Source organism: Neofelis nebulosa, chromosome 15, assembly GCF_028018385.1.
Source record: "Neofelis nebulosa isolate mNeoNeb1 chromosome 15, mNeoNeb1.pri, whole genome shotgun sequence".
In the NCBI taxonomy this organism is placed as follows: Eukaryota; Metazoa; Chordata; class Mammalia; order Carnivora; family Felidae; genus Neofelis; species Neofelis nebulosa.
In genome coordinates, this window is record NC_080796.1 from 22845195 (window position 1) to 22860722 (window position 15528).

A 15528-nucleotide genomic window follows, 5' to 3' on the forward strand; every position below is an offset into this window, starting at 1 on the left:
TGGCTTTGAAGGGAAAAATAAATTATAAGAATGCAAAGACAGAAGCAGGCAGAATAGTTGGAAGACTACTGTAAATAATCCAGAAGAGAGATGATGATGCCTTATGCCAAGTTGATGGCAAAAGGGGATATGTGGTGGGGTGTGGCTACAAAATAATAGCTGAATTAAGTCTGCTTACCATGTGCCAGGTGTTATAATGGTAACCCTCAGAGGTAGAGACTATTATTATCTTTATTTTAGAGATGACAAACTAAGGTTGCAGCTACGTTAGGAAGCTAGTATAAAAATACGCTGCAGATAATGCCAGTGAGTGGGTAACTTGCTCAAGATCCCCCAGCCAGTAAGTAATTTGCCTGTGATCATGCAGTGAGTACATGACCTAGTCAGTATTTGAATCTAGACAGTCTGGCTCCAGAGCGAGAACTTTTTAAACCAAGTGGACAGGTGCCATTTCTATGATGTGGGTAGGGTACTAGGTTAGTTTTTATAGGAACATGTAGAAGTTTTAATGAGAAAGAGAATAAATTAGGAAAATTGATGCCCTTGCCAGCCTTCTAGTATGAGTTTTGTTTTTGTTTTTTAAAAATTTGTGTATTTTTGAGAGAGAGCACAACTGGGGAAGGGGCAGAGGCGGGGCGGACAGAAGATCTGAAGCAGGCTCTGCACTGAGAGCAGCAAGCCCAATGTGGAACTTGAACTCATGAGCCATGAGCTCATGACCTGAGCCAAAGTCAGATGCTCAACCGACTGAGCCACCCAGGTGCCCTGCTAGTATGAGTTTAAAGAGAGACCATGAGAATGGCAGGAACCAAATTATTTTGATGACTAAATAGCAAATTGAGATCTTCGCTATATTTATAAAGTGAAAGATTGATAACTTGGTTGGAAAATACATTTATGAAGCATCTTTCTGGGCTCCAGGAGATACATAAATAAAGAAACAGCTCATACCTTTGAGGTTCATCATCAAGAATGATAGGAATGTATACTCAGAACAGACCATTTCAGCAAATTAACTGAGACCCTGAGATTGCTTCATGTTTCTTGACCATTTTGTTGTTGTTGTTGTTTTTCTATAAAATGACAAGTCACTTAATGATTTCGTCCAACTGAAAAAAAATCATCTAGTCTCTCTTAGGAACTGTACTAGACACTGCTGATTTAAAGATGAATAAGAGATCATTCCTAGTCCCAAGGAATTTGCCATCTTGTAGAGGCATGCATAAGTATGCCTCTACATCCATCCAACTTGTGCCCACCATCCAACTTCAGTAGTTACTGACATAGTAAAGGTAATTCTCAACAAGTATTTTAAGGCTAAAATTGCTATGGTGTTTTTTATTATTTAGGAAGAAACTGTTAGCAGAGGAACTGGTTGGGAGGTAATTTCATGGGTTGATGAGATCTTACCAAACTCATGGGCCTTATAGGGAGAGGAGGTTCCAAATGGATAAAGACTTCTGAGGTAGAATTGACAAGAGTTTCTCAGCCATAATCCAGTGTAATTTTTTTTTAGAAATAAAATATAATTTGTCTAAGTTATATTTTTGTATTGGACCTCAGGAAATTGAAAGAATCTGAGGAAACTATTTTTTTTAGAGAAAATCTTTTTTTTTTTTTTTTTGGTAATTGTTCCAGGAGTAGAATTTAGTGCATCATCAGTTACCTATGATAGCCAGTGCTCATCCCAAAAAGTGTCCTCCTTAATGCTCCTTACCCATTTAGCCCATCCCCCACCCAGCACTCCTCCAGCAACCCTCAGTTTATTCTCTGTATTTAAGAGTCTCTTATGGTTTGCCTCCCTCTCTGTTTTTATCTTATTTTTCCTTCCCTTTCCTCATGTTTCTCTGTTTTGTATCTTAAATTCCTCATATGAGTGAAGTCATGTGATATTTGTCTTTCTCTGACTTGTTTTGCTTAGCATAATACCCTCTAGTTCCATCCACATTATTGTAGATAGCAAGATTTCATTCTTTTTGATTGCTGAGTAATACTCCATTGTGTGTATATACCACATCTTCTTCATTCATTCATTTGAGCTTTTTCCATACTTTGGCTATTGTTGATAGTGCTGCTATAAATTTTTAATTTTTTGAGGAACCTTCATACTGTTTTCCAGAGTGCCTGCACTAGTTTGCATTCCTACCAGCAGTGCAAAAGGGCTCTCTTTTCTCTGCATCCTTGCCAATAACTGTTGTTTCCTGAGTTAATTTTAGCCATTCTGACAGGTGTGAGGAGGTATCTCATTGTAGTTTTGATTTGTATTTCCCCGATGATGAGTGATGTTGGGCATCTTTTCATGAGTCTGTTAGCCATATGATAACTAATTTTTGGACCTTTGCAAAATGAGCTGTGTCTTCTACAGTTCAAGTATTTTAATTCTTTTAGCTTCTAATTGAGTTGTCATGACAGTTCATATGAATCATGTAAAATTTGCCTAAATGAGAGAAGTTTATATTTATTACATAAGGATTGATAAAAATCTTTAATTGCTCTTGGAATATCTTTTTTATTTTATTTAAAATTTTTTTATTGTTTATTCATTTTTAAGAGAGAGAAAGACAGAGTGTGAGTAGGGGAGGGGCAGAGAGAGAGGGAGACACAGAATCCAAAGTAGGCTCCAGGCTCTAAGCTGTCAGCACACAGCCTGTTGCAGGGCTCGAACCCACAAACCATGAGACCATGACCTGAGCCAAAGTCGGAGGCCCAACCGGTGAGCCACTCACGCACCCTTAAATATCTTTTTTAAACATTAGTGTTCTTTAAGAAGACTTTCAGTAAGTCTTCGGAGTACTAGTTAGGTGCTTACATGAAGTTATTTTTGTGATTTATTTAGGTAAAGCACCTGTTGTGTAAAACACGACAGCTTTGCTTTGGGGATGTTTTTTTTAAGTGAGGAGACAGCCTGTATTCGTAATAACCTTATAAGTAATATATAGTTGAAAACTATATTTTGAACTTATGATACAACAGCTAGATCACTGTATTGAAATGCAGTGAAGCTTTTATGGATAAAATCAAAATTCAGTTAAATTTAATGTACCACTAGAGAGATGTAAAGGGAAAATATTTCATAGTAATTCAGAATTATCGGAAAGAAAGATAGTATGGAAAAGAAAGCTAAAAACACGTGTAAAAAGTTCAGTTGTGGAGGTCTGTTATATGAGATTGTAGTTAAGATGTCTTGAAGAAATAACTGCACAAAAATAGTGAGTGAGCTGGAATTGAGCGAGAGGGCGTGGGGAAGAGGGAGAGGAAGAGAGGAGACATTTGTGATGGGAGGATTGGAAAATCTAAACTGGAAAGCGGTAACAAGGTTTGTGTTACGTGTTGAATATATTCAGAATAGTAATGCTGATGACTTGAGTGTTAAATTATTTTGGGAATTTAAGGAATTGGGCAGAATTATTTCTGGATGACTGCTTCTAGTTCTGAAATTGTGTGGAAGCTGCTGAGTTTTGTAAAGACTAGAAAAACATAGTGCTGACCCTGAACACTTAGGTATAGAGGTCAAATTTTGTAGCAGGAAGATTTCTTCACCAAAAAAACTGAGTGAGTGAGGTAAAAATCAGGTATTGGTTTATTAAATAAAACCATCTTCAAGCTATTCATTTTCTTTTATTAGAATATCAGAAAATTGATACAGTATTTAGTAGGCACTTTGTGTTCTTCATGGCCGTACTTCTCAAAGTGGGTAAGTGTTGTCTTAATTAGTGGTCTCAGCCTAACAAAGCATTGACAGACTGCTCGGAAAACAGTATAAACTCAGAGGAAACCTGAACTATTAGAATCACTAAGCGTGAACAATCATAGCTTTCTTCCTTTTCACATTAACATAACGTTCCTTTTTTTCAACTGAAGAAAAGTCCTGGCAAAAACAAACAAAACAAAACCAAAAACCAAAGCAAAATATGTGCTCTTGATCTTCAGAATAAGCTTTAATCTGTCTTTTTTTTTCCTGAAGCTTTTTAAAATGTAGCTTGTTTAAGCAAAACCTAGGTTTACAGATTTAAATCTTCTCACTGTTGGGGAAAGGAGAAATCCCTATCTTGCAGTTTCAGTTCTAGCTAGTCCTTTTCCTGAGAGAACTTTTAAAACGGGTGAGGCTGCTGCCCTCACGTTCTCGTATCTTCTAGCCACCTACTTCCACCGCCCCTCTGTCAAAATTGCCCTAATTCCGACAGTGACCACTCAATGTCATTCAATGGCTTGTCTTCTCATCTGTTGATTTCTTTGTGGTTTTTGTTAGAAATTAAAGCCTTCCCTTCAAAATTCTCTCCGGACAGTTTTAAAAATAGAAGAAGTTCTTATATGCCCAGATAGTTTCAAGAAAAATGCCTCTTTCAAAGGTAACTAGGTGAACACATGGCAGCTCTGTGATCTTATTAAAATCGGTGAGAACGTTTGCTTTTAAAAAAGAATTTTTTTCTTAGCATTAGTAGTTGATCATATTAATTTAATTCTATAATTCTCTCATTTGTCTAAAATGTATTGAATGCCTTCTTATGTGCCAGGCACTATTCCAGGTGCTGGGGTACAAAAATAAAGAAGACAGAGATTCTTGCGGAATCTCTTGTGGAGTTTATTTTTATGTATTAAAAACTACCTGATTACTGTATGTTTAGTATATATCTGCTTTATCTGTGACTTTTTGAATAATTAGATACCTCTTGTATGCAGTGCCATGGTTCAGCACAAGCAATAGCTAGTTGCCTATTTCTAAGTCTCTTGATAGCTGTGGTTAGTGTTTTATTAAAGTAATGTCCACATGTAGTTATTAATCAGGTAGTTTTATCAGAAACACCAAAAGCAATGATTATTTCTATAAATTGCTATTTCATATGGGTCCTCCCTGGTCATAGATGTATACTAGTAGCATTTGGCTTAATGTCCCTTAGTGCCCCTTAAGTACTAGGGTGCTGTATGCAATCTAATTGCTGTATCATTACCAGGATAATCAGTAAATTAAAGCTATTAATCATGCAGTGTTATGAGGGACCTAGTTCCTTTCAAATGTCAGTCTATAAAGATAAAGGGAGCCTAGCCTACGTTTTTAAGAGAGGAGAAAAGATTCTTTTCCCATAATGTCTGGTCGGACAGAAGGCTGAGGGTCAGCTAGAAGTTGAATGTTGATTGAGTTGAATCATATTATGGTTAAGAGTTCATTAGGGATATGCGTATGCATGTGTATATATGCATGTTTAGGAAAAGATATCCCAAATATAAAATCTTACATAAATCATTACACAAAATAATCTGAACCAACATAGTATTTAATCAACCTTTTTGTCAGCAGTACTGAAAACATAGTATAGTAGGACAAGCGAATATTAGGAGGCTGTTGCAATTCTAGAATGAATAGAATTGGTGACGGTGGACACAGGGAGAAGTGCATGGAATTTGGACTTACTGATGGATTACTAATGGATTATATGGCGGGGAGTAATGTAAACAGTAATTCCTGCTTTCTTATTTGGATAGGTTGTGGTGACAGTCACTGAGATGGGATACCCTGGAAAACAAGTTTTAGGAAGAAAATATGGGCTCAGATTTGGACATGGTGATTTTGAGGAACTTTGAGCCTCTGGAGCTCAGAACATATGGGCATGGGTGCAAACACTCAGAGATGAGAGAGTGATGAAAAGTGTACCACTGAGAAAAGTGTGGAGAGCCCTTGGAACAGTTGGGAAGTTAATAGAGGAGAGGGAACAGCAGTGGGGTCTTTGGGGGGTAAGAGAGAGGGCTTTGTCATTGAAGCCAAAGGAAGCAAAGTGGTCCACAGTGAAAGGATTGGAACTTAGTGGCATGGAGAGAGGTTGTATATTACTTCCGTGAAAACTGAGGAAAGATACAGAAGCCATGTTGAGCTCAGTTGAGGAATGAGTGGGAGAGGAGGAAATAGAAGTAATGAGTATACAACAACTCTTTTGAGAAATTTGTTGTTGCAAAGTAGGAGACTGTATGATAGCCAGAGGGTTATGTGGCATTGAAGAAAGGTTTCTTTTACATGGGAGGTATATATTAGAGTTTATTTATTTTTTCTTATTAAATTATTAATTAATTAATAGATACAGAGTGCATGAACAGATGGGGAGCAGAGAGAGGAGAGAGAGAGAGAGAATATCTCATCAGGCTCCACACTCAGCATAGGGTCTGATGTGGGGCTCTATCTCGTGACTATGAGATCATGACCTGAGCTAAAATCAAGAGTCAGATGCTTAACTGACTGAGCTACCTAGGTGCCCTGTATTGGAGTTTTAATAGCTGTAGGTACACAGTAATGACTTATTGATCTCTATAGAACATGTAACATATGATATATTTAATTACTTTGAATTCTCCTTATATATTATGGGACTTAAAATTCAGATATTTGCGTTTAATTTCAGAGGAAGTGAGCTTAGACCATTGTACACTGTTGTTTTTAGTTAACTCAGTTTTTTTACCCAAAGAGTACAGAAACTTGCTACCCTCAAACTACCAATGTTTTTCCAGTTCAAAAATATAACCAGGGGTGCCTAAGTGGCTCAGTTGGTTGAGCATCTGCCTCTTGATTTTGGCTCAGGTCATGATCCCAGGGTAGCGCTCCATGCTGAGAGGGGAACCTGCTTAAGATTCTCTCTCTCCTGCGCCTCTCCTCTGCTCCTCTGTGCATGCTCACTTGCTCTCTCTCGCTCTCTCCCTCTCTCTAAAATTAAAAAAAAAAACCATATATATATATATATATATATATATACACACACACACACACACACACACACACACACACATACATACATACTTAGAACCAAATAAATTGTGAGGAAGATCATTTTATGACTTATCCTGGCTCTTTTTTTTTTAATTTCTTTTTTAACATTTATTTATTATTGAGAGACAGACACAGAGCGTGAGCAGGGGAGGAGCAGAGAGAGAGGGAGACGCAGAATCCGAAGCAGGCTCTAGGCTCCAAGCTGTCAGCACAGAGTCTGACGTGGGGCTCGAACTCATAAACTGTAAGATCATGACCTGAGCTGAAGTCTGATGCGTAGCCGACTGAGCCACCCAGGTGCCCCTATCCTGGCTCTTTTGTGGCATAATATTCTTTTGCTGATCTTAAACTTGGTTGGATAGTGAAGAAGAGGCAGCTGGAAGGAAGTTACAGGTGTCAGTTTATTCAGGTGTAAGTCTTCTCAAGAATAATATGCTCAAGGCATTTTGTGGAGCATATTTAGTTTGTTGCTTTTCAAAGTTAACCAAACTTACATTTTAATTTAAGTCCATGAGAGAAATTTAAAGAATTGAAATGACTTTTTTTGGTGTATGATTATAAAAGAATTCATGATCAGTGCGAATATTTCAAATAGCATAGGAAAATAAACAGAAGTAATTTTCCTCTTAATTCTATTGCACACATATTTTGGAGTATATTCTTCTATATTCTTTTCCTATGAAGGTTGAAATCAGATTTCTAAGTAGTATGTGTTAGAGAAAGAGAGGGAGCAAGGGAGGCAGGGAGGGAGAGAGAGAATAAATACGTATTTAAAATACTGTATAAAATTTTGAGAGATGGAGAGAGAGAATGTGTATTTAAGATTATACCACATATACTGTTTTGAAACTTGCTTTTTTCACTCTGGTCTCTAATGTGCAGTAAATAGCATGTTAAATCATATAAGCTCTACCTCCTTTAATTTTGTTTTGCTTCAAGCCAATCAGAATTGGAAGCTTAGGTTCTCTAACTGAACAATATAAAAGTTTGCTTTGAAGAAGCTGAAACAAAGCAGAATAGATGCAAATTTGATGGTTTATTAAAAATATTAATGGGATGAGTTTGCTTGAGCTTTTGAGTCATGGCAGCTACTACAGTTTTTTCCAAAATGGCCAGATTATGACCATATGGGGAAAAAATGGGACATATTTCAGAGGAAGGGCCTCCAAAACTGAGGTCTGGGCTGGAGGTGGAAGAGTGTGTATAAGCTAGAGAAGCTGGTGACGTAGATGGTGGGCCAGTTTTAGAAAATGGAGATATTGATACTATGACTTTTAAGGCTTAACCCTTGAAACTAGAGCCTGAATGTTAGACCAAACCAGTGTACGTCATCAAGGTTTGGAATCCAGATGGTTACACCAGGGTCCACTCTAAGAGATCAAAACTGAGCAACAAATACAAGTAAAGATAAAATCTGAGCAAAGAGGCATAAAACATAGCTCCAGGTTCAAGCTAGGCACCAGGAGAAAGTTAAGGAACGGAATTTATATTCATAAGACTGGGAAGTGCAATTCAGTTTCTTGTTCATTTGGGCGGATCATTATAGTAACACACTTTGTCATCATTGACTTCGTGACGAAAAATATTTGCCTTTGCTTCATTTCTAAACACCCTTGGAAATGGGTGTGACTGACGAGTATATGCTGCTCCCCCCAGCAAGGTGGAGCTGTGTAGGTTGTGTGGGTTTTGTAGGAAAGGACCAGGTTTTCATGTAGGGAGTACTTTGGGTCAGGATGTAGGGGTATCCACAAGACATGATAGGCCTGCGATCCACTTTTGGCATCCCATTTCCCCATCCCCTGTCCTACCCACGCTGTTAGCCAACTTGCCCTACATTCATGTCAGGAGATTCACATGGTTCTTTTTATGCCTTGAAATGTGTCCCAGAAATATATAAGTAACACATTTATTATTTTGAATAAGTTCATAGGATGATTTTAGAAAGTAAATGAAAGGAAGTAAAAACTTTTCTTGATGGTAGAATAACATGGTTCACCAATAAAGAAGGCAGATCGGGAAAAAATGTCTGGGACATCACTGAGCTGACATTACTGTTATGATTTAACGCCCTCCCCAATTTTTCTCTTGACCCAGGCTTCCATTTTTATATAAATTCATTAGTATACTTTCTGTAACAATAGCAGTTCAGCAATAAACACAGTATGAATGGTTTGTTCTCTTTTCTTAGGCACAATAACCTTGGTGCCCGACCAAAGGGGCTGTCCACTCTGGTGAAGAGCGGTGTCCCTGAAGCATTGAGGGCAGAGGTATGGCAGTTACTATCAGGCTGCCATGACAACCAGACAATGCTGGATAGATACCGACTTCTTATCACAAAGGTAGGAAGCTTTTTTCATATTCTTCTCACTGGACAACATATTAAATAAATATTGTTTTCATAGGTACAGTAAGTCATAAATGTTTTGAACTTCTTTAAAAACTATCAGTGTTGTGCAGCAAATAGTTCTGCCTTTTGTTCTGAGCATTTGTTGGATAGTGGATAGTGGATAGTGGCTTTCACTTTTTTGTTGAAATGGAATATATTTATATTTCAAGTGTTTTCAATTAACCTTTCTTATTATACGAGATTTATATAGTTATATTTGTACACAGTATGCTTGTACTCGAGTATAATTTTGAAATCAAATTAACTTAAAATGAAATTAAAAGGCCTCCTGTGCTTATGTAATCTTATACTTAAATGATGTAGATAGTTGCCCAGATCCCTGTTCTGTCAGGAGTCCCTGGTTCCAATGTAAATTCCTGTGCTTATGTCCAAAAAACTGATGGTAGAGCATGTACAAAGGTAAGCTTCAGTCCTAGAATCTCTTCATAGGTCTCACCTCCTAATTTCTTACTCTACTCTAAATCATAGATTTAAAAATCTCTATTCATAAATGAGATGTTTTTGCTAACCAAGTCTTCGTTCCTCAGGATTTATCAACTTTTCAGATTCTTTAGCCCCTCTAATTCTTTCTTCCCTTACTTCCGTTTGGGCCTCCCTCCCTTTTGCAGATATTTTCTGAGTGCCTAGTGTATTCAGTCACTGCTAAATTCAGATTATAAAAAAAAAACCTTTATCATTTTTTATAATTAGTGTGTTCTGCAGTGGAATGTGCGAGATGATCCATTGGTGTGTGTGTGTTGGGGGGGATGTCTAAAGTTCCATTTGTATTTTTTTAAGTTGCAACACAAAGGATATTCAGCTATACTAATATTTTCTGTGCCATAGTACTGAGACTTGACTAAGTCCAGTGGCCATTTGTCCCATATGAGTCAGGAGTGACCTGATGGAAGAAGGGGCTTGTGCACCTTGGGAAGGAATAACAGTGGTACTCACACTCATACATGCACTTTCATGATATTAGAGTTCTCTTGCAATTTGCGCGTGCTCAAATATGTGGATTTAAAGATTGTCTAGTTTTAACTTAGCCCCCACAGGGTATATGTGTGGTTTAAAGAGATTGCTATCACAGAATGTTACATATCAAGATACTAAAAAAAACAGAACAAAACAAAAACCCCACTAATCTGTCCCTTCAAGTAAGAATTAATGTGATAATGGATGACAAAGCAACTACCTCTGTAAATAAGTTCATGTTATAGAGAAGGACTTTTGAAACATTTGGCGATTTAAACATCACTGTGTGATATTGTCGCACTGAAAGCTGTGTGCGTTATTATAAAACTCTTAACATCTTCTTCCTGGAATCAGAAATTCCAAGTGTGTTTAAGACTTGTACAAACAGTTGCAGAAAATTTGGGACTGACTGTTAATACAAAAATATAACACCTTCTGATTTACTGATAAGAAAACTCATTTGAGAAAATGAGTGATTTCCTAACCAAATTTCAACAATATGATTGTTGGGTGGGACTGAAAAAAAAATGGTGCCCTCTGTTTGGGTCTCTGGATCTCTAGAAGTCTTTCTCAGATATGATAACGATTAAAACTGTGACTCAAGAAAACTGATTTTGAAGCAGGTTTTCAAATTATTGTTTCATAAACTGCTAAACAAGTATGTTAACGAATAATTCCTATTGTATGATTCTGTTACATGAAATGTGCAGAATAGGCGAATGCAGAGAGGCCGGAAGTAGACTAATGATTGCTATGGGATGGGGGTTAGAAGAATTGGGAGTGCTAACAGGTATGAGGTTGCTTTTGGGGGTGATAGAAATGTTCCGGAATTTGATAGTGGTGATGGTTGTACAACATTGTGAATTGTATACTTTAAAAAGGTGAATTTTATGTTATGTGAAGTATATCTCAGTAGAAAAATTACACAAAATAAAACATTTAAAAAATGACCCATGTTTAATATTGAATAATATTTTTGTGAAACATAACTTTTTCATTGTCTTTACCTTATTTTATATCCTATCTACATTTCTTTTTTTTTTTTTTTTTTTTTTTCAACATTTTTTTTTTTATTTATTTTTGGGACAGAGAGAGACAGAGCATGAACGGGGGAGGGGCAGAGAGAGAGGGAGACACAGAATCAGAAACAGGCTCCAGGCTCCGAGCCATCAGCCCAGAGCCTGACGCGGGGCTCGAACTCACAGACCGCGAGATCGTGACCTGGCTGAAGTCGGACGCCTAACCGACTGCGCCACCCAGGCGCCCCCTATCTACATTTCTATGTAGATCTATATTAGCACAAGTGCTACTGTGTGCATAATAAAAATGAGCAAAATAAGTACACATGTATTGGAAGTTTATGCCCAGAAAAGTTTTTATTAATGGAGGTGTCTGAGGAAAAATACCCAGAGACCATATCTCTGGGTGTCAGATCACTTTTTTATCTAAAAACAAACTATATACTTTTAATAGCTGCTTATAGAGTAGCCGCTACTGCCATATCCCTTTCTCTACTAAGAAGCTTTTAAAATTCATGTCTTTTAGGATTTCAGACTTTGGGAGCAAAATAAATAATAAGTCTCCCGTGATATTATTTATGAACTCCCAACAATTCAGTGTCTGTCATACATATGATAAAAGCTTTACCATATATGACGCACCATGGTAATTTTGAATATACAATTTGCAGGAAGAAGTTTAAGATCAAGAGGCAGAATGACAAAAAAAAAATGTTTTCATTGAATAAAGTATTCTCAGACTCTTTTTTACTCTGGAACCTGGCAGTGATTTACTTTCTGCTTCTGGCAGTAGCAGACAGATACCCAGGCTTTGCCGGTTGTGGGACTTGGCACCTGCCTCTAGGTGTTCCATTCTGAATCACCTGCCTTCGTTCTATAGTTCCTGTTTCCTGCAGTTTCTTAACTTGAGAAGCAACAGCAGCCCCCTGATTCTCTGGACCGTAGTGGTGCTGGCCAACCTAAAAGTTAGCAGTAGTGTCCCCAGTGTTCTGGTCTTCCAGCTTTTCCAGTACTTAAGTACCTAAGTTCTTACATTAAATCTCTCTTTCCCTGAATAAACTCGAATATACTTGGCATATGCTTGTCACCTTGTTGTCATGCCTCTAAGGGTATGGCAAAATGTTATACTTACAATTGCAGGATTTTTTTTTTTTTTTTAAAGCAAAATGATGCAAACCAGAACCAGCTGAGGGACGAGATACATAGGGCAGAATCTGGTACTGAGAGGGTTCCGAATATGAAGCTTGCATCGTCGTCAGGGACACATTATCCTTCCCACATCACTGCTTGCTAGTATGTACTTGGAAGATCACTAACCCAGGAAGCTTACCAAGCTTTGGACTCCAGAGTTTTTATGGGGTTTCGTTACATTGGCATGATTGATTGAATCATCACCCACCTAGCTGAACTCAGTCTTTAGCTCTCTCTTCTCCCCTTCCCTGAAGTTGGGCTGATATCACCTGACTTAACACCTCTAACCACGTGTTTGGTTTTTCTGGCTTGGTTAGCCCCCAGTGCTGAGTCCTCTTTTTAACCTAAACCATCTAGGGGCCTACCATAAGTTGCTTCCTTAGCATAAACTATCAGATTGTTGGAGGGGCCCACCGTGAATTAAAAAAAGACACTCCTATCATTTGGGAAATTCTGGGGGTTTAGAGGTTATCTTCCATGATCCTGTACTGAGGCTGGACCTCTCTTTGGCTAATCTGATCAAGTCTTTTGCCCTTTTAAAGAGCTTTCCCTTAAACCTAAATAGCAGTTTTCACTTAATCTTTTTGGCCAAAGTACTGTTACATGGCTACAATCTCCCTAGAAAGCTGGGAATTTTTTTTTTTTTTAAGGTGGTCACAATGCTCTTCTCCTCCACCTCCCAAAATATGGGCTTAATAAGGAAGAAAAGAGAAAATAGATATTGGATAGACACTTAACCTTTCTCTGCTGCAGATAGCTGTTAATAGAGGCAATAGTTGAGGTATGTTGTGGAATAATTTATTATAAAAATTAAGCTTAGTAATTTATTTTAGGATGGCAAATGTTTAAAAATTACCACTAGAGATTGACTAACTGTATAATTTAAGGTAATATAGTACATATTTCCACATTCAGTTTATACATTTATGACTACATAAATTTTTTTTTAATCTTTTAAAATTTACATCCAAATTAGTTAGCATATAGTGCAACAATGATTTCAGGAGTAGATTCCTTAATGCCCCTTACCCATTTAGCCCATCCCCCCTCTCACAACCCCTCCAGCAACCCTCAGTTTGTTCTCCATATTAATGAGTCTCTTCCGTTTTGTCCCTCTCCCTGTTTTTATATTATTTTTGTTTCTCTTCCCTTATGTTCATCTGTTTTGTCTCTTAAAGTCCCCATATGAGTGAAGTCATATGATTTTTGTCCTTCTCTGACTAACTAATTTCACTTAGCGTAATACCCTCCAGTTCCATCCACGTAGTTGCAAATGGCAAGATTTCATTCTTTTTGATTTCCGGGTAATACTCCATTGTGTGTGTGTGTGTGTGTGTGTGTGTGTGTGTGTGTGTATATATATATATATATATATATATATGTACACCACATTTTCTTTATCCATTCATCCATCAACGGACATTTGGGCTCTTTCCATACTTTGGCTATTGTTGATAGTGCTGCTGTAAACATGGGGGTGCATGTGTCCCTTCGAAACAGCACACCTGCATTCCGTGGATAAATGCCTAGCAGTGCCATTGCTGGGTCGTGGCGTAGTTCTAGTTTCAGTTTTTTGAGGAACCGCCATACTGTTTTCCAGGGTGGCTGCAGCAGTTTGCATTCCCACCAGCAGTGCCAAAGAGATCCTCTTTCTCCGCATCCTCGCCAACATCTATCGTTGCCTGAGTTGTTAATGTTGGCCATTCTGACAGGTGTCAGGTGGTATCTCACTGTGGTTTTGATTTGTATTTCCCTGATGATGAGTGATGTGGAGCATTTGCTCATGTGTCAGTTGGCCATCTGGATGTCTTCCTTGGAGAAGTGTCTATTCAACTACATAAAATTTAAAAAAAAAATTTTTTTTTCAACGTTTTTTATTTATTTTTGGGACAGAGGGAGACAGAGCATGAACGGGGGAGGGGCAGAGAGAGAGGGAGACACAGAATCGGAAACAGGCTCCAGGCTCTGAGCCATCAGCCCAGAGCCTGACCTGGGGCTCGAACTCACGGACCGCGAGATCGTGACCTGGCTGAAGTCGGACGCTTAACCGACTGCGCCACCCAGGCGCCCCTCAACTACATAAAATTTTTAATGTTAATTCTATTGTTGACAGTGCAATTTATCAAAAACAACATTTTAATATAAACAGTATAGAAATGTGTGGCTCCAATAATGTTCCTTTATTCAAGCTCTCAAGTTATAACATTTCTGTGGGAGGAAATACATTGGTATTTTCAGTTCCCTTGTCTTCCTTGCTTCTAGCCAAAGATAATAAAAGATGAATGTCAATATCTTAAAAAACAATTTTGTCCTTTTTGTATGTTTACAGGTAGACATTAGGCATCAAGTGCTTATAGCCAAGAGTATATGTATGTACTTTGGTGGTGAATACATGTAAGCTTACCAGCCACTCAGTAGAAAGAAATGAATACCCAGAGGATTTTCAGTAAGAAATGTCTCCAGTATTTGCTATTTGTTGGTCATGGTTCAGCAGTTGGTAGTGTCTTCTTTTGGTCCAGTTAATTCTTCCTGTCTTATCAAGGAAATGGCAATACTTCAAGGTTAGTTAATGAAATGGTTCAGCTTGAACAAATAGTTGTTTTATAAAAACCCTACCAAAGACCTAATATTATGTAGGGAAGGAATGATAGAACCAGTAAAAAAATTTTATTTTAAGTAGTCTCCACATCCGACATGGGGCTCGAGCTCACAACCCTGAGGTCAAGAGTTCCATGCTACACCGATGAGCCAGCCAGGTGCTCCAGTAATAGAAAAGTTCTGAAACACCTAACTTCAACCAACCCTTTTAGGATGGGTCTTTGCACAGTCTGTCCTAAAGTGAACTGAGGCTTCAGCCATTGCTGCTGCATGATTTCTGCCAGGGGCTGAGGGCATCGCCACTGTTGACAGATCAGTGACAGGCTCGTACCACATATTTCTGAAGTCTTAAGTTCTTTATTGCTTATAGTTAATATTTCATGTGATTCCTATGAAATTAGCATTCTTCATAATTTTGAGGTGAGAAGGATTGTGACCCTATAGGATCAAACAGAATTTAGAACTTGTGAACTGAGGATTAAATCTTAATACCTAGTTTGAGGAGCCACTGAGTAGTGATTACAGTTTCACATATTAGCAACCTTTTGACATGAGGAGGTTATGTGTGTTTTAGGGCAACTTGAATTTATGTTGTTTTACAGAACTGT

General features: G+C 37.9%; 1 protein-coding gene across 6 annotated transcripts in view; it reads left to right on the plus strand.

Moving 5' to 3' along the window:
* RABGAP1L (RAB GTPase activating protein 1 like) overlaps nucleotides 1-15528 on the plus strand; it is a 758910-nt gene that overhangs the window by 218353 nt on the left and 525029 nt on the right. For all 6 annotated transcript variants that reach the window (XM_058701185.1, XM_058701181.1, XM_058701183.1 and 3 more), the window contains one exon: nucleotides 8940-9090. In XM_058701185.1, the coding sequence (XP_058557168.1) occupies nucleotides 8940-9090 (151 nt within the window). The remainder of the gene's footprint in view (nucleotides 1-8939; nucleotides 9091-15528) is intronic.